This window comes from Macaca thibetana, chromosome 5, assembly GCF_024542745.1.
Source record: "Macaca thibetana thibetana isolate TM-01 chromosome 5, ASM2454274v1, whole genome shotgun sequence".
Classification (NCBI taxonomy): domain Eukaryota; kingdom Metazoa; phylum Chordata; class Mammalia; order Primates; family Cercopithecidae; genus Macaca; species Macaca thibetana.
This window is the reverse complement of record NC_065582.1, coordinates 132157866-132181121: the sequence shown is the minus strand read 5'-3', so window position 1 is coordinate 132181121 and position 23256 is coordinate 132157866. Positions and strand designations below refer to the sequence as shown.

Below are 23256 nucleotides of genomic sequence, written 5' to 3'. Positions count from 1 at the left end.
TTGTGTTTTCATTATTTTTGCATCTGGTCCGATATGCCTTATAAGTACTATTAATTGCCAAAATTTGAATTTATCCAAATAATATTTTTTCATTTTGCATGACTGAAAATGTGATTTGATTAATTCAAATAGCTTCTCAGTAAGCTCTGTATCTTTTTACATGCATAATTCTTAGTGTTATATGCTCTGTTTTTTATCTTATAGTATAATGGCCATGCTTCTTATTAAAAAGTTTTGCATTTGCTTTTTAATTAAATAGAATAAACATTCATTGAGCAGCTGCTATTCATAAGATATTGTGCTATGTACTTTTTATATTAGATTGAATTTTCAACATGTAGTATTACTCATTTTAAAAGTTTTTATTTCATTCTTCTGGAATGGGCTGCATTCTATTTTCCAGATATAGGATCCTTCCTGTTGCCGCTTAGGAATTAGAAAAAAACATATGGATTTTAAAATATGTCTAGGCTTATGTTAATTGTTGGAAGTGTTTTTGTTTTGGTCAAGCTGGATGGTTGATCTTCAAGTCCTAAGGTCTAGCTCCTAGATTTTTCTCTCAAATTCAACATAAACTTCAAAGACAACATAGGTCCTAAATAATATTTTGATTTTATCTCCCCATCTTAATTTATTGCATGATACATTATTATCTTGGATCGACACCAATAACAACTCTCCACAAATCCCGTATTATTTTAAATACCAGAAGAAAAGGCCATAGCTATATCCATTGTATATGTTTTTCAGGCCATGATATTGCTTTTATTATTTCTTATATGTCCTACGTTTGTTATTATAGCATGTGTCTATTATGTAAACATATTCAGGAACTTACAAGATCTCAATCAAAGTATGATTCCACATGAATCCTCTAGGAAAGAAGTAATTAAGTCAAGGTTCTCGCAAAACTCATGCCTTCTGATGATTTCTGGTTAATTTTGCTATGGATGTTTCCTTGATAATACCAGCAGTTTGTCTTTACCATCAGTTATTATTCAGTAGTTATAAAAACTTGATGGTAACCATATAGACAAGCAAGATAAGAAACTTCTTTGTAACCAGTTGGATTCTTGGCGTATTTGTCCCTCTGACTCAGCATTGGTTCTCATCCCCCAGCAAACCTTGCCAATTCTAATTCTAGAGTGAATTTCTGCTTCTTGTCACGTAGAAAGGAGATTTGGCCTACGGTGAAACCATGCAACCTGACCGTATTACACTAGATATAGACTTGATGCAAATTAATTTGGGACATTCCTAGAGTGTCTAGGCTTAAACACTGTTCTGATGCTTCATTCAAGTTGGACTTCAGAGAAGAGACAACAGTGGAATCTACTTTCATCTGCTGCCAAACATCTATAATCTCGAGGCCAGCAGGCAGGGCAGTCATAGCTGACTCTTAAGGCTGGATCTGGACTTGCTGCTAACTGAAAACAAACCCAGAGGGATACATAAGCAACTTTATCTTATCCTACACCTCTCCCTTGCCAAGTAGAAAAATGCCATGAAATTAATTAGCAGTGTTCACTGAACTATTGAGAGTATTTTGCTTATCTGAATTGTAAAAATAATGCATCAAAATTTTATATGATCAGTTTGAAGCAACAGAAAATGTCATTATAATTTATAAGGGGTTAGTGTTATTCTTCCATCAGCAGTTTTATCCCAAAAACTCTGCAAAGGGAAAATACTTGGGTTTTGAGTTTCTCATGTTAATACATGACAGACTTTTTACCATACATTTTAAAGGAGGCATTCAAGACACATACATCTTAAATAGGAGAGAAGGTTTCAATGAGAAAGGATAGTGACTATTATTGCAGAGATCAAATATTTAAAACTATCTTTAGGCATTTAATTCATGGGCACAATAGGTTGGAATGCAGACTTTTTATACCAAATATCAGAATTTAGAACTCAATATGTTTTTTAAAATTTTGTATTTGTATAGATTTTTGGGGTACAAGTACAATTTTGTTACATGGATATTTTGCTTCAGGATGAAGTCAGAGCTTTTAGTATGGAATAAGATACATTGTATCCACTAAGTAATTTTTCACCCTTCACTCCCCTCTCTCCCCCATGCTTGTTAACTCTTTTCTATTGTATATTTTCAGCAGACTAAAAGCACAAGTCTTACAAATAGTATTGTGTATACCAATAGCTATTTTGCCTAGACGGATTCCTCCTGGAAGTTCATACCTTTATCTTCTGCCTAACCTGTGCCCTATGAGAACAACCATAGGTTAAAAAGGTTTCAGATACCCCCTGATTCACAAATATAAGAGGGAAAGAAACTAAGAAAGGAACAACAGAGAAATTGGTCTTATAGGTCGACCTGTTTTTCCAATATTGGGATCCCGTTTTAGAAGATTTTCCTTCATGCTGCTCATATTTCTCGCTTTAAAATTGTTAGACTGCCTGAATTTCCATGCACAGTTATTTTTCATAGCTTAAAAAACATCATTTTGAGTTTACAATATTAATTCACATATTCACATTCAATATAAAGTATGAATGAGTTCATGAGATAAGAATAGGTACGTTGAAATGGAGTATTTTGGGAGATAAAGGAAACCTATATAGAGAGCATATTTAGAAAAGAAGTTACTGTGTGTGTCTAACAACCTAGGTGAGACAGTGAGGGGGAAAGGACCAAAGGCTAACATTCCATACGAAAAATTTACCCAATGTCTGCTCCATGTCCAGAAAAAGTATAGAGAAAGAAAGAAAAACACCCCCAAACTTTGGCCTCACATTTCTGAATGTCTTTTCTGTTCCCAATTCAGGTGAATTCTAAAATTTTAGAACTATGAAACCTAGATGTCATTCACATAGTTAGTGAAGGAAATGTGTTCTAATATCAAATAACAAATTTAATTTTTATAAGCAGAGTTTTGCAGTTTTCTAAGTGCTTGTTGTCTTCCCAAACCAGAGTTAGGGCTTGTGGTAGCTTGTTATTCTAGTATGACTTCTATTGTCTTTTAGGTTCTGAATGAAGCTAAGAAGTAAAAACTACGTGTTTTTATCTGTGCAAAACAAATTTGAGGTAGAAAACATTAATAGAGTAAGACAAGAAAGAAACATAATAATAAGAGAGGGAGCCTTAAGTATTTGGCTATCCTATAAGTTACAAATTCATAGAATGATTAAACATTTTAATTTATCCAAAGTCAATGGCATTAGGAATTTAAAAACAAACATACTTTCTATTACAAAGATACATGCATGCTTATGTTTATTGCGGCACTATTCACAATAGCAAAGGCATGGAATCAACCCAATTGCCCATCAATGATAGACTGGATTAAGAGAATGTGGTACATTTATACTGTGGAATACGCTGCAGCCATAAAAAGGAAAGAGATCATGTCCTTTACAAGGACATGGATGGAGCTGGAAGCCATTATCCTCAGCAAACTAATACAGGTACATAAAACCAAACACTGCACCTTCTCACTTATAAGTGGGAGCAGAACAATGAGAACACATGGACACAGGATGGGGAACAAGACACACTGGGGCCTGTTGGGAGTGGGGTGGGGAGAGGGAGAGTATTAGGAAAAGTAGCTAATGCATGCTGGGCTTAATACCTAGGTGACAGATTGATGGGTGCAGCAAACCACCATGGCACATGTTGACCTATGTAACGTGTTGACCTGCACATGTACCCCAGAACTTAAAAACGAATTTAAAAAAATTTGAGAAAAAAGGAAAAAAAATCCCAACAAATAAAAGTGAAAGCTTAGTGATATACTTTTGAGGATAAGCAATAAGCCAGATTTTAGATTATTTTTGGTAGCATTACAGGAGTCCAGACAAACAGGCAGATACATTTCACTAGTTTGTTAAGAGTTAGATTTTGTAATGGTTAGATTATCCATCACAAACCTGGAGGGTGGTGGAAAGCGCTGGCTAGAAGAATGGGGTTTGGACTCAATCAAACCTGGGAACAACATAGTTAAGAGCTAATTGTTCTAGGGCAGTTAAAAAAATCTTTCTAAGCCCCAGTTTCCTCATCTATAAAACATAGATAAAATATTTATTTATTAGACTTATGAGGATTAACTGAAAAAATTCATAAAAAGCACTTAGCATCGATGCTGGAACATAAGTGTCCAACGAATGGTTACCTATTATCATGTTCAAAATTCTTTTGAATTTTAGACTACTGATATTTGTATTTAATTAAGAAAATTTGACTTTTTGTCATCTATGTTAGTGTTTGAGGACTTAAAACTAGGGATTAGGTAATAAGGTATTTTTTTTATTTGTAAATACTCCTTAATACTAATATTACTTTTTGGGTGAACAGATGCTTTGATAGTATACTTTTTCATGGTGATACCAAGTTCTTTGCCAATATGTGTGTGTATGTGTCTATGCATGGGCATATATCCCACAAAATATCAAATGATGAAATTTAGCATTTAGTGTGTGCATGACATAAACTACCCTAGTTTTATTAAGCACTTGGTTTATCTTTAAATTTGACCTATTGGTCTATCGTGCTGTTAGCTCTCTCTAATGTCAACTAAGGCTATATTTAGTAGAAACTATTTTCTTTTACCATTGAAACATAATAAAGACAGATGACAGCATATATTAGAGGAAAAGTCCTTACAATTTTCTCTGTTGTACAAGTGATGGAGTTGCAAAGTATTAAAGATAATTTGTCATTTATTGTGGATGGGACACCTGATCCAATGTTCAGTTAGTCAGTAATATTATTTAATTTGGCAAAAATTAACTAGAGTGTTTAGAACATTTCCCCTCTTTGTCAGTTGTATAGAGATGGCAGTTTTAATATAATATACTTATTTTTGTTTATGCTATTTTTTGTTTCCTTTTAATTTTTATTTTAGATTCAGGAGGTACATGTGCAGGTTGTGCAGGTTTGTTACCTAGGTGTATTGCATGATACTGAGGTTTTGGTTACAGTTGATCCCATCACCCAGGTACTGAATATAGTACCCAATAGCTAGTTTTTCAACCCTCATCTCCCTTCCTTCCTCCTCCATCTAGTTTTCCCCAGTGTCTACTGTTCCCATCTTTATGTCCATGAGTACCCAATGTTTAGCTCCTACTTATAAGTGAGAACATGCAGTCTTTGGTTTTATTTTATTGCATTAATTCACTTAGGATAATGGTCTCCAACTGCGTTCATGTTGCCTCAAAGGACATGATTTCATCCTTTTTTATGGCTGTGTTTTATTCCATGGTATCTCTGTGCCACATTTTCTTCATCCAGTCCACTGTTGAAGGGCACCTAGGTTGATTCCATGGCTTTGGTACCGTGAACAGTGCTGTGATGAACATGCGAGTGCTTTTTGGTGGAAGAATTTCTTTTCTTTTGGATGTGTATCCTGTAATGGGATTGCTGGGTCAAATGACAGTTCTAAGTTCTTTGAGAACTCTCCAAACTGCTTTCCACAGTGGCTAAACTAATATCCCCACTAGTAGTGTGTAAACATTCCCTTTTTTCCACAACCTCACCAGCATTTGTTGTTTTTTTGACTTTTTAATAGTAGCCAGTCTGATTGGTGTGAGATGGTATCTCATTGTGGTTTTAATTTGCACTTCTCTAATGATTAGCAACGTTGTGCATTTTTTTGTATGTTTGTTGGCCACTTGTATGTCTTCTTTTGAGAAGTGTCTGTTCACCCATTTTCGTATCTTGAACACTTCAACTTGTATAATTACTTGGTGGGAATAGACTATTAACTTTTGTTTTTGTAAAACTGTTCAAAAAATTCATGGTGTAAACTGTTTGCATTCAGACATCAAATTATTTTGATTTCTAGTTATTGCTGTCTTAATATTGGAACATGGTAAACTCTAGATGGAAAAAGACAAATTTAGAACAAATTTTACTTTCTAAAAAGGCATAAATTCTCTTCTTACTCTTCTCCCTCCTCTCTATTTTTCATTTGGAAATGGTTTTGGTGAAGTTTGTTTCAAATTATAGATTTCTGGATTTCAGGCGTTCATAATTTATGCAAGAACTAGATGCTTTATCACATAAATTAACTTTATCCTGGCTCATCTGTGTCCTAATATGATTGTTGGTTTTTTAATAAGACATTTTTAATATCCTCATTAATTTTTGTATTCAATGTTTATTCCGTAAGCACTTATTGGTTGTACTGAAGGCACAAAACATCGTGTAAGGCCCTGAATGTGCTGTATAGTATGTTGCAATCTCATTACTTTCCTCAAAAAGTTTGTTTTCTAGTAGAAGAGGTGAGTTATGCGCTCAAATAATATAATTTAAGGTCCAAAGAGATTTTTAAAAAATAAAACAAACTTTAGAGAGGAGCACATACCATGGAAATTCAATTAGATAACATTACACTGTGACACCAATGTTATACTTGTGATCAGACTACTTGCTTTTCAATGAATGTGTTACCTGGGTCACTTTTCCATTCAATTATATTATTTTTAGAAAAACATATTTGATTAAAAGAATTAATTATGAATATTAAATTAATGTAAATGTATTGTTATTAACAAATATATGCTATACAGTTTACTGCAGGATATATCTAACATTAGCTATCCTTAATCTCTGCTTAATTTAACTTGATTTCTTTAAACTCATACTTTAATGGAACATAAATTGCTGAATCATCCTGAACCTCTTCTTTAAAATTAAAATACCTTATAGGGGATATACAGGGCCTAGCTCCAAAGATTCAGATCATCAATAGTCCTTGAAGGTGTTTGTTCTTCAGTCTTAAGGAGATCTCCTTAGGTGAATTGCTCATTTGACCTTGCTTTCGGAACTCTCATTTATTTAGAAATGTTTTGATGGATTGGATCAAATTAAAAGACCAAGTCAACATATGCACAATTATCTTAAATATTGTGAAATCTGATTGACTTATGGTCAGTACTGGTAGAAGAGAGAAAACAAATATAATGTTACAAATTCACTGAGGTCATTCTGGATGCGTATTTTTTGACATGATCTTTAGGAAATCCTTTTGTAATTTTTTAATTTACTTTATTCTAAGGAATTGTAGAAAAATGGTTTCTGTTGCCAATAGATGTAATCTTTAAATGTCTCATAATTTTCCTGGGTACTTGAAATATTTTTTCAGTAATGCTGATAAAGCTATGGCTAAATAACTAATAAAGAGATTGTAAACTGAAAGATGCAATTAGTCTCCTTAATAGATCTGTTTTACGACAAATTCCTTCAGGACTGATAACAGACAAAATAGATTTGGGGGTTTTGTGTTTTCCTTTGACCTTTCATTTTGATGGTTCACTGTTGTCACTGTTATTTCAGATTGGCCAAAGCTATAACGATAATGCCCATTTTTGTTATTTGGAACATTTTCAGCTTCATATTCCTTTGCAGATCTTTTCTATTCTATTTTGTTCAGAGTCTTATTATCTGAATTATGTCCAAATTTTTAAAGATGTTAGTGATTTGAGATACTACCCTTCCAAGAGGGCACATTAACCTTTAACAAGGATTCTTAATTCTTGAATCCATAAAAGTGAATGTTGGTTATTGTAGATAAAGTAGCAGACCAAGAGGAGGTATTTGGGTGCAGAAAGGTCTTTGAGTGCCTATGGAATCTCTTTGGTCATTTCTGGATTTAAAATAGGCCTCATCTGCAGTTTCTCAGATATAAAATTTTACAAGGTTTATTTTCTAATCACAAAATCCTTAATCACTATGTGAAAAGTTGAGTTTATTGGAAAGTCATCTTAAAAAGTACAAATGATTCCCTGTTTTCAGAGATGTATATTCAGCAACAATGTTCCATGATTTGACACAGTTGATTTTAGGGGCTGAGAACTTAGAGTTTTGCTGTTATTAAAGAAAGCATGGAAAGCATGTCTATTTCCTGCTACAGTCCTTACTTCCTATTCTAGTTATGAACAGGAGATGCTAGAAACTGCTGTACATCATCTGTCTTCAACCTCTGCCAAGAAAGGAATGTCAAGAAAGGCATTCTGGAGATCATCTGGAATTTGTCTGACTGACAATATCGTGCAAAGCAGGTCTAAAAATAAAGACAGGATTGTTGTCCATGAGGAGCAGCTTATTTCATCATTGTTTTTCAGCTGTAGCCTTGTCCCTTGTGTGGTGGTTTCTGTTTCTCAGAACAAGCTAAGAAGAGCAGTTCTGTTCCTGTGTTCTGGGAGTGCTTGAGTACAGAGTCTGTGTTTTTGAAAAGAATATTGGCTCATACAAGGAGTCTGTGCTCTGCAATTGTAATTTTTTATGCATGTAAGAGGGAATAGCACCCATAAGAATTAAGCCTGAGAAATGGAATAGAAATGCCACTGTCCAATGAAGAGAAGTGCTTTTTACATTTTATCTTTATTTTTATTTATTTATTTATTTGTTTGAAACGGAGGCTTGCTCTGTTGCCCACACTGGAGTGAAGTGGCATGACCTTGGCTCACTGCAACCTCCGCTTCCTGTGTAAAAGCAATTCTCCTGCCTCACCCCCGCACCAGAATAGCTGGGATTATAGGCGTGAGACAACATGCCTGGCTCATTTTTTGTGTTTTTAGTAGAGATGGGTTTCACTATGTTGGCCAGGCTGGTCTCGAACCCCTGACCTCAAGTGATCCCTCTGCCTCGGCCTCGCAAAGGGCTGAGATTATAGGCATGAGCCACTATGCCCAGTCAGAAGTGCTTTTTTATTGATATTATATTGAGCCACCACACCCAGTCAGCAGTGCTTTTTTATTGATACCGTATTGGTCTTCTTAACAGAAAACGTAACAGCATTACTAAACAGGGGGTCTGATTTGTTACCTTGTTTTTGCTTGATTGGGAAGGTCAACATAGATTTTGTGGCAGCAGGAAATTTTAGTTATCTATTCATACTCAAAGGTCATCAGACTTTGAGACAATGCTTACTTTTCCTGTGCTTATCTGAATTTACTTTAATCAAATAAGGATCCTACAGTACATAATCTTAAGATATACCCTGAAATACACTGCAGAAGTTTCCTAAGAACTTGGTAGCTATATATGCTATAGTTAATAGATTTTCTCTGCGATCTGTTGAAGTATGGAGAAGACCTCAAGGTTATTACTAATCTTATAATTTACTTAACATTGTAATTTAGATCTATAGCTTGGTAATCTTTTTTTTTTTTTTTTCTTTTTTAGATACTAGCTCAGTCATGTACTGAAATCCTAGAATTGCAGCCCTCAAGTGTCTGTGTGGGGGGTAAGTGTTTAGAATTTAAAAATACCATGTAAGAAATTGTATTTTTTTTCCTAGCTAAAATATATGATATGAAACTCATGTTGGAAAAAGAATAGCAAAATTAACTTTTTTGGCATCTTTTTTGTGTAAGAATTTTTAAATAATTCCTTGAAATATTTCTATTTTAAATTCAAATTTTTAAGATTGGAATGTTATTTTAAATAATGAGCATATTGTGTGACAGGCTTTTAGAATCTTCTGTATATTTAGTTCACGTTTGAGACCTTTCTTATTGCAAATAAAATAAAATATGAAATCGTTTCTTTTGTCTGATTATACAAACAGTCAGATATATGTAGACTTTGAGCTCCATGCTTTGATGACCTGGCCAAAGTACAGAATCTGCCAGCTCAGGGCACATAAGGAAGTGACTTATGGACGGATGGCAGGAAGGAAGCAGGTGGCTTCATCAGCTGGTGCTAAGCACATACTCAGGTTTTCACACCTCCCAGCCATCCTTGCCCAGACAGAGTGTGATTCTTTCTGGCCTATTTTATTTCTTTTTCAAGCCTGACCTACAGTTCATTTTAACCTGACTTTACTTTAAAAAGGAAAAATATTGGGTCTGGTGGGGGAGAAAATATGTTGTGTAATTTACCACAGAGCCTCCCAGCCTGTTGTGCATGATCTCACACTGTGCATCTTCTAGATTCCCTAATGAATGAATATGGAGATGTTTAAGGGAAGTAGTGCATCTGAACATCCCAGGGAAGGGTTATCTTTCCTAAAAGTGAAGGTTAATACATTTCTAGACATAACAAAGAAAAATAAATGGAAAAATAACATTAAAGTAGTAACTATTGTGTATTAAACTCCTATTTTGTGCTGAGTGTATACTGGGTTGTTTGCATTTATAATTTTACCTAATCCTTATAACAACACCATTTGAAAGTTTTATACATCCCTGGTTTACAGATGGGGAAGCTGAGGCAGACAGGTTCAGTACTTGCTCCTGGTAATTACCCTGTTTGACCCTTGCCTGTCTGACGTTGATGGCCATACTCTTACCGAATCACATTTTAAGTTTTATCTGAACTTTATTTTAACTTGCAAGTAAAATTCCTTTCATAACACAGTAAATGAAAAGTGGGTTGGCAGTAGTTTCTTGCATAGTTAATGACTATATTATACTTGTATTATGTTAGATATGAGAAGTTTTAGAGGATTGGTAATGTTAAATTAAAATGGAGAACAGGCCTGAAGAAGCCCCAAGCTGGCAAAAACACTTAGGCCTCATAAGTAGCCTTAACCTTACTTGATTTGCAAATATAATTGGAACTTAATTTGAACTATTTATTGCAAATGCCTATATTAAGAAAAATAGAATTTAAGTGCAACCAATCAAAAACAACTAACAAACTTATATAACTAGGGACTTTCCACTGGGATAGACCAAATAAGGCAACTGTGTAACTGTAACCCATCAAATATTTTCTTTGGTTTACTTCCACGCTGGTTCTATAAAAGCCTCCCCCTTGTATTCCCTTGGTAGAGCGGTCAAACCACTTCTGATTTGGATCTGTCTAATTCAAGAATTGTCTGCTCAAATAAACTATTTAAAATTTTATTTGTGCTTCAACTAACCTTCTAAACAAGTGTTAATTGCTATTAAAATAGTTGATATACTATCTTGCAGCTTAGCAGTAAGCATTCATTGTCAAGATATTTGATCAGTTAACTTTCATTCCAGCCTATTCTCTCACTCTCCACTCTCTAACATTTTTTGGTGCTTGCTTCTATTATAAATAATGGTACAGTAAGTTACATCAACTTTTGCGACTGGCCATCAATTATTAGCAATCCAAAATACATGATCTTTTGATTATTTATAAGTTTGAAATAGAAAATGAATCAGGATTAGTAAGGTGAAGAAGTGGTTAAAGAAGAATTCTGTATGGAACAGGCATAGATTAAAGAAAGTATTACATATGACTTTTCTAAGAACAAAGAACATACATAATTAATTAATTTTATTTACATTCCCAAATCTTAATACCTGAGAGTAGGGACAAATAACGTTTTTTTTTTTTTTCCCTGGTATTTTCCTAAGGATGGAAATTGAAGAGGTTTGTATAGTATCTGTCTGGGAATGACTGTTAATGCTTTCATTCACAGTCACTACTGGGAATCACTTTGTTTAGAAAATAAAATAATGCATCCCCATGTGGCAGTGAATGGTATCTTCACTACATTTACCTAGCGGGTCTAAGAAAGCCAGCATAGTTGGAAATATAGAACTATGTCTTCTTTGCTATTAACATTCATGAAAAAAATTATTCTATGTGCCTTAATGCTTTCATTTCAGCTTGTCTTTTTTTTTTTGATAAAGCAGTGATTAAAATGTTTATTTTTCCTTTTACTTCTAGAGGAATTTCAGATTGTCTTAAGTGGAAGAGGATTCATGCTGGGCAGTCGGAATGGCAGTGTTCTCTGCACCTACACTGTAAATGAAACATATACAAAAAGTAGGTCCCCAGTAACCTCAGTGTTGTCTTAATCTCTGCAAAGCACATCAGCATGAAATATTTTCTTTTTTCTCCAACTAAAGCTGTGACATATTTTTTAATCAAAGAAGAAAGAAATGAAGTCTGAATGATAATGCAAATAGTAGTGATAATTACTTAATAGTTATTTAATAAAGGCAACGTTTGTTTATAACTTAATAAATGCTGGACCCTGTCCTAACTACCCTCATTGAAGAGATGATGGTTTGTGGCTAAAAGAATGAAATTACTTGTATGTGGTGACACAGCTAATAATGGACAGAGCTGATATTTGAACCCACTTTTCCTGACCGTACTCAGTACCTACTGCGTCAACCACATGATTTAATTGCTTCTTTCCTCAGGCTTCTTTCTTGTCACACTTGCCTTAAAATCTAATTATCTTTGGCTTCTCTCCTACTTCTTCCTTTTTTTCTTTTTTTTTTGGTCACTTGTATTCTTTATCTGATTTCCCAATAATTTGTTAGTTTATTGAAGATAGTCTTTTTGCCTTATAGATTTTTGCATCTCAGATTCTCACCCAGCATAGTGTTGGTTGATAATTTTCATATTTATTGAATTGAGTTTTAATTTTCCCTGTCCTTGACTTTTAAAAAAGTCAAGAGTAAGTTTTTATTTTCATTCTGAAAAAACCCTCCCTCTTAAATAGATCTTAATTTTATGAGCATCTTGGGTATCTATATAAATGTTTTTTCTTATTAATTATTATATTGCCCTTCAAAATTTATATTGTAAGGCAGACTTTATAACTCTGTAAATTCTGGTAGAGTTATTTTTTTACATTCATCTGCCATTTTGCTGTTTATCTGAGTGTAAACACTCCAATTAACACAGCTTTGGCCATACACACAGTACCTATTCAATATGTGTTTATTGAATTAAAATGGTGAGGATCTCAGCATAGTAAATATTATAATTAATTCCTTTCTTTTCTATTAAGATCACAATTTTAGTAAGGCAAAAATTTACAAACTCTCTTCATAGTAGGTTCCACAATTGAGTAGGACAAATAATTTTATTTTTATTCAGTAGTCATTTGTATCTAAGCATTAGCTTAGCCTAGCTTCTTTTGATTACATATTTGAGATCATTATAAAATAAACATATTTCGTGTTTAGCTACATAAGATTAAGTTTGTTAAAGTAAATCCTCAAATAAATGAAATTGGTATTTTCCTCTTTTAGATTCTAGAAGGATCAATTTGACTAAGTAACTTTTCTGCATATTTCTAGTCTAAATCATTTTTCTTGTATTTTATTAAAGTTACAAGGGCAATTTAAGTATACGACTTCATAAAATGTATTTATTTACTGTAGACACAAATATTTTATTAAACTTGTGAAATAAGTTCATTTTCCTTTGGACATCTAACTTTCATCTTCCTTCATCTTTTACAAAGTGTGCCTTTAAAATAATACAGAGCATTTATTTAAAAAAATCTGAGATATTTAAAAAATTTAAGATAAAATATATTTTATAGTATCTAGAATGGTATGTGAACTTAGTCTAAGTCAAAATAATCCTAACTTATGATTTACCAGAACTATATGTCAACAGAGCATATAATCTTTCTTTCCATTTTTCATTCCCTTTTACTTCTCTTTCTTTAGTTGTTTTATGTTAATATATCTAGTATTCCACATTTGAACTCTGATTGAAGCATGCTGTTCATATTATTAATGAAACTGTGTGAGATGCATAAAACCCTTTTTTAATTCAGTGGCATTTTATTTTCTAGGTGTAAAACCAGTAAGTGTACAGTTGAATTCTATGCTTTGTCCTGCACCTATCCTGAATAAAGCTGGAGAGTAAGTACTTAATTTAAAACCATTTTATAACATTTTTAGTAAAAAATTATTTAAAAATGGTGACATATACACTGGTCACTTTATTCTATCTTTTTTTCGATATACAGAGCATTAAAAAGTAAGCCTTGGGCAAGCCACTTAGTACTAGGCAAGCAAGTTAGTACTTCAGCTATACTCTTAGTAGGTTGAAAATGCTAAAATGTGTTTTATCTAGTTTCTTCAATACTGATTAAAAAGGCTCTATGAATATTTATCTGGATGGGTTTGAGAACTCTTATTAGAACCTATAAATAATCAGAGCCATAAACGCTATTTTAAACACACACACATGCACACACACACAGTTCAAAAGTGAGATTTTCAATAATTACTATAGTATTTAATAAATATTGCTATTAAAGAGCATCAAGAACATGGCTAAAAAGAGGCACACCTTGCACTAGGAAATGCTTGTACATTTGTATTAACTTGTGCTTTGTGTTCCATTTCTGTTAAGGTCTATTTTCTCATCTTCTTTTGTGTGGCCAAAAAACCACGATATCTGCTAAAAAGAAAAATATATTTAGTTTGGATGAAGGAGTCTTATTTGAACTGTTTATACACAAATAATTCTACTGGTAATTTAGTGTTCCCATTTGTGATTTTTTTCAGTTCTATGATGAAGCAAACGATTACAAATAGTTCAAATATTCTCTGGCCCAACAGTAGAGCATGTTTAAGATAGTTAATAGCATACAGTCTTCTAGGATCTCTTTATATAGATCTGATACTGAAAGCAGGGAAAAATTACATATACAAGGCCACAATCCAAAATCTGGATTAGTATTTAGAGACTGAAGATTATATTTTCCTCTATGGAAACTAAGAAAATCATTCTAGCATTTTTAAGCTGACTTGAACATTTATCTTTTGTGGATACTTAAGTATTCAAGATATCTATCGTACATCACTTTTGGTCATGCAAGTAAATTGGAACAGAGTCAGCTTTCTATTTTAAATAGATTCAAAGAAGCTGCATAAGATAGCTTACAAAACTAAGAGTATTATTCATTTTCTGTATCATGTACTAATTTAACCATAGGTAAATTAAATTGACATTGGAATTTGAGGCAAGTCAGTTTCTTGTGGAGTCATCTTAACCCCAAGCACACCACAGGACTCGATGGCTTTCTGAGTAATCGTGTCTATATTAGCCATGATGCATCTATTGACTCTTAGTCTTGTTTTATTGAATCTGTAATTCCAGGTTTGGTCCTCCTGATTACTCCCCCAATCTATCTCCCAAACTGTATTTTCCATTTTAGCCATTGGCAGCTTCATCATTTTTGTTGTTCAGGTAAAAATCTTTGGAGTCACTATTGATTTCTTTCTCTATCTTAGACCCAGTCTGTCAACAAATCTTCTCAACTCTAATTTCAAAATTTATCCAAAATCCAATCTCTGCTTTCTACCTCTACTGCTACCATTCTAAATAAAATTACTGTCATCTCTTGCTTGGAGTGTTAGTCTCTCAGTTGGTCTTTCTGTTTCCATCCTTCACAAGAGTGATCTTGTTAAAACAGATCAGTTTATGTCATCTCTTCACTTAAGATTCTCGGTGATGAGTTCTTTACCCCACTCGGAGTAAAAGTCTAATTAGCGTAATACTATACCAGGTTCTACAGGGTCTCGTCTCTCACTCCCTCTCAGACTTCATCTTCTATTTGCTGTTTCTACTCAGTTATGGTCACACTGGCCTCTTTGCTGTTCTTGACCACATCTGCGCACTCCTGCTCCTGCACTTTTATACTTCTTGTTGCCTCTGCTTGGATTGCTCTTTCCCTGATCTAGAACTGTATATGTGAACCTAGTCTAAGTAAAACAAAAAAATCCTAACTTATGATTTACCAACACTGTATGTCAATGGAGCACATAAACTCTTTCTTTAAGTCTAGTTTAAATGTCACCTTCTCAGTAAACCCTTTTCTGATCACTCTATTTAATCATGCAATCTTTCTCTTTTGAGTCTATAACCTGTATACCTTTTTCATGTTTTATTTTTTCTCCAAAGCCAGTTGTTTGTCTGTTATTATGTTTCTACTTCCTGCTAGAACATGTTTTATCTTGTTTCTTGTTGTATTGCTAGCACTTAACACAATGTCTGATTCATAGTAGATTTACTAAATGTTTGGTGGATAAAAGGATGAATGAATTTTTCTCAAATATTCTTGTTTACCAGTTAACATAAAAATCTGAGAGGTCATTTGATTGCTGGGATCAGGTACCTGTACCAGGATGGAGGAAAATGGTCAGAATTTTATTTTGGGGGCCATACTATTTAAAGCAGCAAAAAAACCAAAACCAAAACAAAACAAAAAAACCAAAAAAACAAAAACAAAAAAACCCCACTATTTTAAATAATAGTGACTAGTTAAGGAAAGTAACTTACTTTCTTCTCTGAAGTAGTTATAAAATGCATTATGCCTTTTTTATCCCAGGCACTGATTTTGTTTTCTCTAGAATTTGCCTTTGGGCACAGTCTTCTTTTGAAGAGAATACCATCGAGGCTAGTGATATACTTTAATTATTTGTAGATAGGTTAAATACCCAGGAGATACATTTTAAAATCACACATAGCATAATAAATATCAGACATGAAAAATCATCATTCATTTAGATTTTGACATTAATATTTCACCTACAAGCAAACTGAGAATGTTCTGGGACAGAGATGTGTCTAAAAGAATTACTTTTGCCTTTCTTTCCTGGACCAGGTACATGATACTACTGAAGCAAAGCTTTAGATTTTATTTGTTAATGTACTGGGTATTTGGGGACATCATTATTTATTTTACTTAGTATGTTGCAAGTAATTTGGGCCTTTCCTGTGCCTTGAATTTTCTTCAGACACTTTTGTAGGTGATGAGTTCTCTTATGAGATTGGATCGAAATCAACGCAATTGAAACAGTTTAGCCTTGTAAGGTGACTGATGCTTAATATGTTTGCCTAATTAGCTTTTGGCTAAGGATTCAGACCCATTAAGTAGCTAGTTAGTCTATGTTTCAAATAAACACATCTGGCCCAACAATGAATGAAGGTTTTTCCTATGTGAGGGTGACAGATGTGGTGATACTTCCCCTCATTCTCTCACTTAAATAATTAACAACATGCTGGTGAAGTAACCCTAGACAGAGAGCCTCAAAGCCAGATGCACAGTCTCAGAGCTGCATCCATGGGCATGTGCCTCATCTCATTAGCCTGCTCTATCTGTTCTTTTCCTATCTTTATGTTATTTCATGAATTGCACTTTACTTGAGGATTATTCTTGTAAAAACTTAAGGCTTGTGGATTTTGGTTTAAAAGAGCGTGTGGGAGATCGAGGACTAAGACTGTAGCCGAGTAGCTAGGACACAGGTCGTCATTTGGAATTTAATGTTATGGAGTAAAGGAAAGTTAAAGTTATCTGAGCAAATCCTATCCAGGTATATCATTTTAAGCATTGTTCAGATGGATCTTTCAATAACTTTTTTTTTGATAGACCTGTCTGATAAATACAGAGATCTGTATTTATTAAATTTCTTTATTTGATATAGATATTTAGGCTAAGATGAACAAACTCTTAGTATTTAAACAGAAAGAATGGTCATAGTAGTGAGGTTATTGTTTTCTATTTCTTTTGTTGAACATAGTTTACTTTTAAAATGGTTTATGATTAAACATACTGTTTTACCAAGAAAAATCTGCAGATTATTTAGGAACTTATTTCTAAAAGTGGTTCCTTTGTGCCAAATTGTCTTCCTTAAATTTGAATAGGATGCATTCTCTGACATTCTTTGGATGTTCCCTAATCCAGGGCACTAGCCTCACAGTTTAATGTGCAAGTATTACAAGTATTTGCAACATGGATTTATTCTCTGACCCTTGTTCTGTGAGACATCAACAATAGCACAGCTGTTCTGCAATACTTGAGATCTCAAACCTGTAATTTGGCAAGAAGAACAGAACAAATTGGGTAAATATACATAAACACATTGTGAAGAAAGAAAAACAGAACAGAATGAACCGGAGTCTTATCCTACAGTTTGTTTGATGGAGATGATTTAAGGAGGCATATGGTATAGTTAAATGTGCTTTCAAAAACATTGGCCAGAATCTTCTGGCAAATATGAAATAAATATCTAAATCAAATGAAACTGATAGTATTAGTTCTCTTAAAAGGCAGTGTGGGAAGACACTTGACAGAGTGTTTTGAGTAAGAAGTGGTGGGACATCACTGTATGTGGAAAATTTTAAGGAAAACTGATGGATCATTGAGATGAACAGTGTAGCAGAGTTGAGGTTAGAGCCTGGCTTCGTAATAGAATCTTTTTATTTTCTTCAACTTTCTTTTTCTGTGTTAAGCCCAATCTATTTTTCCTGGAATAAAATTGATTAATTCTATTTCTCTTTCTTGGTTAGATAAATTCTACCTTTACTGTAGTTTCTGTTCTTTCCAAAAGCATACTTACATCTGTAAGTGTGTGTGTGTCTATACAATCCCTAATTCTCTTATGTTAGTAGCAGGTGATACAACCACACATTATTCCTTTTGCTTCTTGTAAGGAATGAGATTTTATTTTTTTGAAAAATCATGGATAGTAAGACATTAGTTATGTCTTTATTTGAATATAAACACTAGAATCATGATGATATGGGTTAAAGCAAAAGGCTTTCTCTGTTTCTCTACCCCACACTTCCTTGGTGGAACATTTCTCTTTTCCTTCACATGGTGCAGTTTTCAGATTATATCTATCAATGTGATAAGTTCACCTAATTGCATTGCCTCTTCATCCTAAGTATTATATACAGTTCTGGAAATGTCTTTTAACACATGAACACATGGAGGGGTGGCTAATAAGATGTCACCACATATGGAAATGTTAAATGGATACAATTTAAAATATTGAAAAAAATACTATTCAGATGTGATGCATTAACTCTCAAGACATTGGAAGATCTGTCACATAACAGACAGATTTGACTTACTCTTTATCGGTACAGGAGGAAAAAGGGTGGGAGTTAAGGGGAAGCAAATTTCAGATCAAAATAAGGAAGAACTTTCTAAAATTTAGAATTATTTGGTAGATGTTTGGATCATGAAAAGTATTTAAAGATGGACACCTATATGAGGATGTAGAGGATATTCCTGAAATAGGTACTTAAATCTTCTTACATATCTGCTTCTAAATTTTATATTATCAAAGCTTTTCATTATTACTAAATGTATTAGTCCATTCTTCCACTGCTATAAAGAACTGCTGAGACTCAGTAATGTATAATGGAAAGAAGTTTAATTGACTCACAGTTTTACATGACTAGGGAAGCCTCAGGAAACTTAGTTATGGCAGAAGGCTAAGGGGAAGCAAGGACCTTTTTCAAATGGTGGCAGGAGAGAGAAGTGCAAGCACAGGAAAAACTGCCACTTTAAAACCATCAGATGTGGTGAGACTTGCTCACCATCATGAGAACGGGATAGGGGGAACCACCCTCATAACCCAATCACCTCCTATCAGGTTCCTCCACATGGGAATTACAGTTCAAGGATGAGATTTGGGTCAGAACACACAGCCAAACCATATCACTAAGGCACTTGAAATTTTTGGATAAAATGCGCTAAATTTGATTGATTTAGGCACTAAATTGACTGGATGGTTTTTTAAGTGTCTTTTAAGAATATTATTAAAAAAACACACAACAAATAGTAAGTGCTTATATTTAGTGCAATACTCCACACAATTATAATACAGCTTTCCTGTGATGTCCAGTAAATCTCTGAATATAGCTCTTTTTCCTTCTGAAATCTAGAAATCTTGCTAACTGCAATTTTTGTTTTACCTATATACACATATTGAGATATACTAAAATAAGTTGTTTAATTCAAAAATCTTTTAGCCACTTTAAAAAAAGTATCCTTAGTCAAAACATTAATTTACATATAAACTCATTACTAGAAGGGGTGCCTTTAAACTATTGATGAATATGGAATCTTATCTTCCAACTTAAAATCTTTATCATACATAAAACTATCGTTTAAAAAGCACTGCAGAGCATTAAATAGTAGCACTTGATTTCAAAATATCTTAAGTCACCATAATTGTAATAACTTTTTGAGTAGTTGCCAGTTTAATTTTCAGTATGTGCAAATTGGAGGTAAATCATTTATTACTTCCAGCAAATGTCTTTCACAATTTTATTTAATTTTTTCATCCTTTTTAATGGATCATAAAATGACAATCTTTTATTGGATATGCATAAAGTCAGAAGCAAATGAATACTTTGCAAATAGGTTACTGTGGATTGAAATGTCAATCATAATTCATGGAGTATAACATTTCTCAGATCAGAGTAGCTTTGACATATGGCACTGAGCCATTCTCCTGTTTTGGAACAGTCATGCGTCTTTAGACATTAAATACAAGTATGTGACTATTAGGACTCAATGAGTTTTATTTACTTAATTATATATCATAGTACTATTTAATAATTTCTCATGTGAAATGACTTTAGTACATTTGAATTTAATTTTATTACAATTAATTGTCAGTTGACATGAAAGTGTACTTCAGTCAATCTTTTTGTTACGTTAAGTTGTTAAGCTTTCTTCTATCCTACTTTGAAAAAACATATTTTACTGATGGAGCAAAGCATGAATTAAGATATTTGTAAGAAATATTAAACAATGTAGAAACAATTTATAGAAAATTAAGTTGAAAGAGTTGCCATTTCCCAGCATTATCTTCCCTTACCTCCCTGTATTATCTGCACCAGGTACCACTCTTGTCTCAGAAGGTTTTCCCTTGTCTTTTGTGACTTCATATTCTCACCCTAGCTGTTTCTCCTCTTTCTCCTCAGATATCTCTTTAGACTACTTTTCTTTTTACAGTCTCTTAACTGTCAGTGTTTTTTTTTTTTTTTTTTTTTTTTTTTTTCTTTTTTGAGATGGAGCCTCACTGTCACCCAGGCTGGAGTGCAGTGGCATGATCTGACTCACTGCACTTTGGGCCTCTCTGGCTCAGGTGATCCTCCTACCTCAGCCTCCCGAGTAGATGGGGCCACAGGCATGTACCACCATGCCCTGCTAATTTTCTGTACTTTTTGTATGGACAGGGTTTCACCATGTTTCCCAGGCTAGTCTCAAACTCCTGGGCTCAAGCCAGCCACCCACCTTGGCCTCCCAAAGTGTTGGGATTACAGGTGTGAGTCACAGTGCCCAGTGTCCCCTCAGTTTTTATTGTGGTTGAGGATACTTGACTTATAAACTCACCCTTTCTATGTCTCCCTTTTTCTTCCTGATGAGCTCCAAATTTCCTGGCAAGGTCTTTTTATTAGCTTTAAGTCTGCTGTCCAAATGTCTACTATCCAAATGTCTACAAAGTCACTTGGATTTTCTGTAGGCACCTTAAACTTGGAGGTCCCAAATTAAACTCACATCCTTCTGTTCAAACTTGCTCCTTCTGTGTTCCCTATGCAAGACTGCCCACCTACTTGTGTAAGACAGAAACTTTGAGGTCATCCTTTTTTCTTCTTCCTCACCTCCTACATCCAATAAATGTCCATGTCCTTTTTATTCTGACTCCTAATATGTCTCAGTTTTTGTTTTCACACTAGCCTCATTGCCACTATTTTAGTTCAATTCTACTTTGGTACTTATTTCAAGTACACTGAGACTTTCTTAACTGGTCTTTCTACTTTTGAAATTTATTCTTCAGACACCTGCCTTACACTGTAACAAGAATGACATTTGTAAAACACAATTCTAACTATATTTCTACCAAACTTAAAACTCTTAAGACGAATTCCAGATGTCTAAAGATGGCATCCAGGGACTCAATGATCTTTCCTCTGCTCCCCTTTTCAACCTGGAGCTATTTCATTCTTACTCTCACCCTCTTTTTTACTGGAGTACTGAATCACTTTTACTTCTTTGACTGTTCTGTCCCTGTCCCTTTCTTGCCTTCCACCCTGTCGGAGTGCTCCATCTGCATGGACTCCTTTCTAATCTCTTTTCCTAACTTCTGATCATTCTTTAAGCTTCATCCTGTCATTGACTTCCTGCAGGAAAACTTTGCTAATGCTCTCATGCCAAGGCCAAGTCTGTTGTATCTCCCACATGACCCTCTAGAACCCCTGTACTTAGACCTATTTTATTAATATCACATTCTTTTGTAATTGTTTATGGGGCTTCCTTTTATTTACATTGTAATTTGTATTATTTGTTACAGCAGCCCTTTTACCAATACAGCCCAATTATCATCGCTACTACAATCAATTAATAAGTACTTGTTCAATTAGCTAGTAATAAAATAAGTGACTGATTGAGTGATTTTACTGGCAAATATTCCTAAACCAATTTGGAGTGTGATTTTAGGCCTGAGGTTTAAGCACAGAGCTCAACATAGCTATAATGTTGGATTTAATCAAGGTCATGTTTTATAACAGGAAGAATATAGCGTTGAAAAAAAATTTTACATGAAATTTCCCGACATTATATGGTAGACATTTTAAAAATAATTTAGCTTACAATATTTTTATATGGCAGTAAGCAGAATAGAAATTTATTAAATTAAACAAAAGGTATCACATAATGATTTTATTCCTTCTGTATACATTGCTTCTTAGCTCGAATCTAAAAGGTTTATTAAAAAGTACCTTGATATTCTAAATAATCCATTAGACAAATATCCAGGTGTTAACAGTAATTTATGGAGTGCTTGTTGTGTCCCAGGTGTTGTGTTGTATATTTTATGTATATTATTTTACCAAGCTCTTTTCCTCAAAACAACTTTGAAATAGGTACAGTTCTCCCCATTTTACACATTGAGAAATGGAAGATTAAAAATGGAGTGATGAGGGTTCAAACTCAGGACTCCAGATTTGCCGAAATCCCTTTTTTCAATATTATTAGATCCTTGGGGCACATAAAAATGAACTGCTCTCTTGCCTCCCATATATGTTTGCAACTAAGTAAACACAATGTTGTTTTAATACTTGGCCCATAAGAAAGCCTCTGTAACTGACAGTATGGTTTCCACTGTCAGAAACATACTAACCAGAAGTAGAAGTTATGTAATAGTAGGAATAACAATCCATAGATGGTAACATAAATGACATAAAATATGACAGAAAACATTAAATATGTATCATTGAGTCTTGAGGCAAAGAAAGCTCACAGAATTTGGTTTGGATTACAGGGGGTGGTTTTCTCAACCTGTGCCAGAAAAGGAGTAGCATAGCTTTGGGCAAAGGCACTAGCTTAATGATGGTACCAATACCATCCCAATAATTTCAAAAATGTTTTTCTAAAAGAAGCAGCAAAGTTTAAAGGCTGATGTAACTGTGTTTTTCATATTTGCAACGCTTCTGAAAAATTTTCACAGAAAACATACATATATCTATACACACATATTCATAAATATATATAGTCACAAATAAATATATTGCTTTAGCATATAGTAAATGCCATTCTAGTTAACCATGAGAAATATGTGAATGTAGTAAAAGGCTGGAAGATTCAACTGAAATTCATTTTAATGAGAGAAATGTAAATATAAGACCCTAAAATACATGTGGAGGATTAAAGTAGTATGTTGTAGAAGTGAAAGCATTTTGAGTACAGAGTCAGTGAAGTCCAATATTTGGGCAAGTTACCTTTTTAAGCTTGTTTCTTCATTTACAAA

General features: G+C 33.8%; 1 protein-coding gene across 2 annotated transcripts in view; it reads left to right on the top strand.

The window, feature by feature from the left end:
- Nucleotides 1-23256, top strand: part of ANTXR2 (ANTXR cell adhesion molecule 2) — a 154254-nt gene that overhangs the window by 28290 nt on the left and 102708 nt on the right. For both annotated transcript variants that reach the window (XM_050792065.1, XM_050792064.1), the window contains exons 8-10: nucleotides 9149-9209; nucleotides 11615-11713; nucleotides 13491-13560. In XM_050792065.1, the coding sequence (XP_050648022.1) occupies nucleotides 9149-9209; nucleotides 11615-11713; nucleotides 13491-13560 (230 nt within the window). The remainder of the gene's footprint in view (nucleotides 1-9148; nucleotides 9210-11614; nucleotides 11714-13490; nucleotides 13561-23256) is intronic.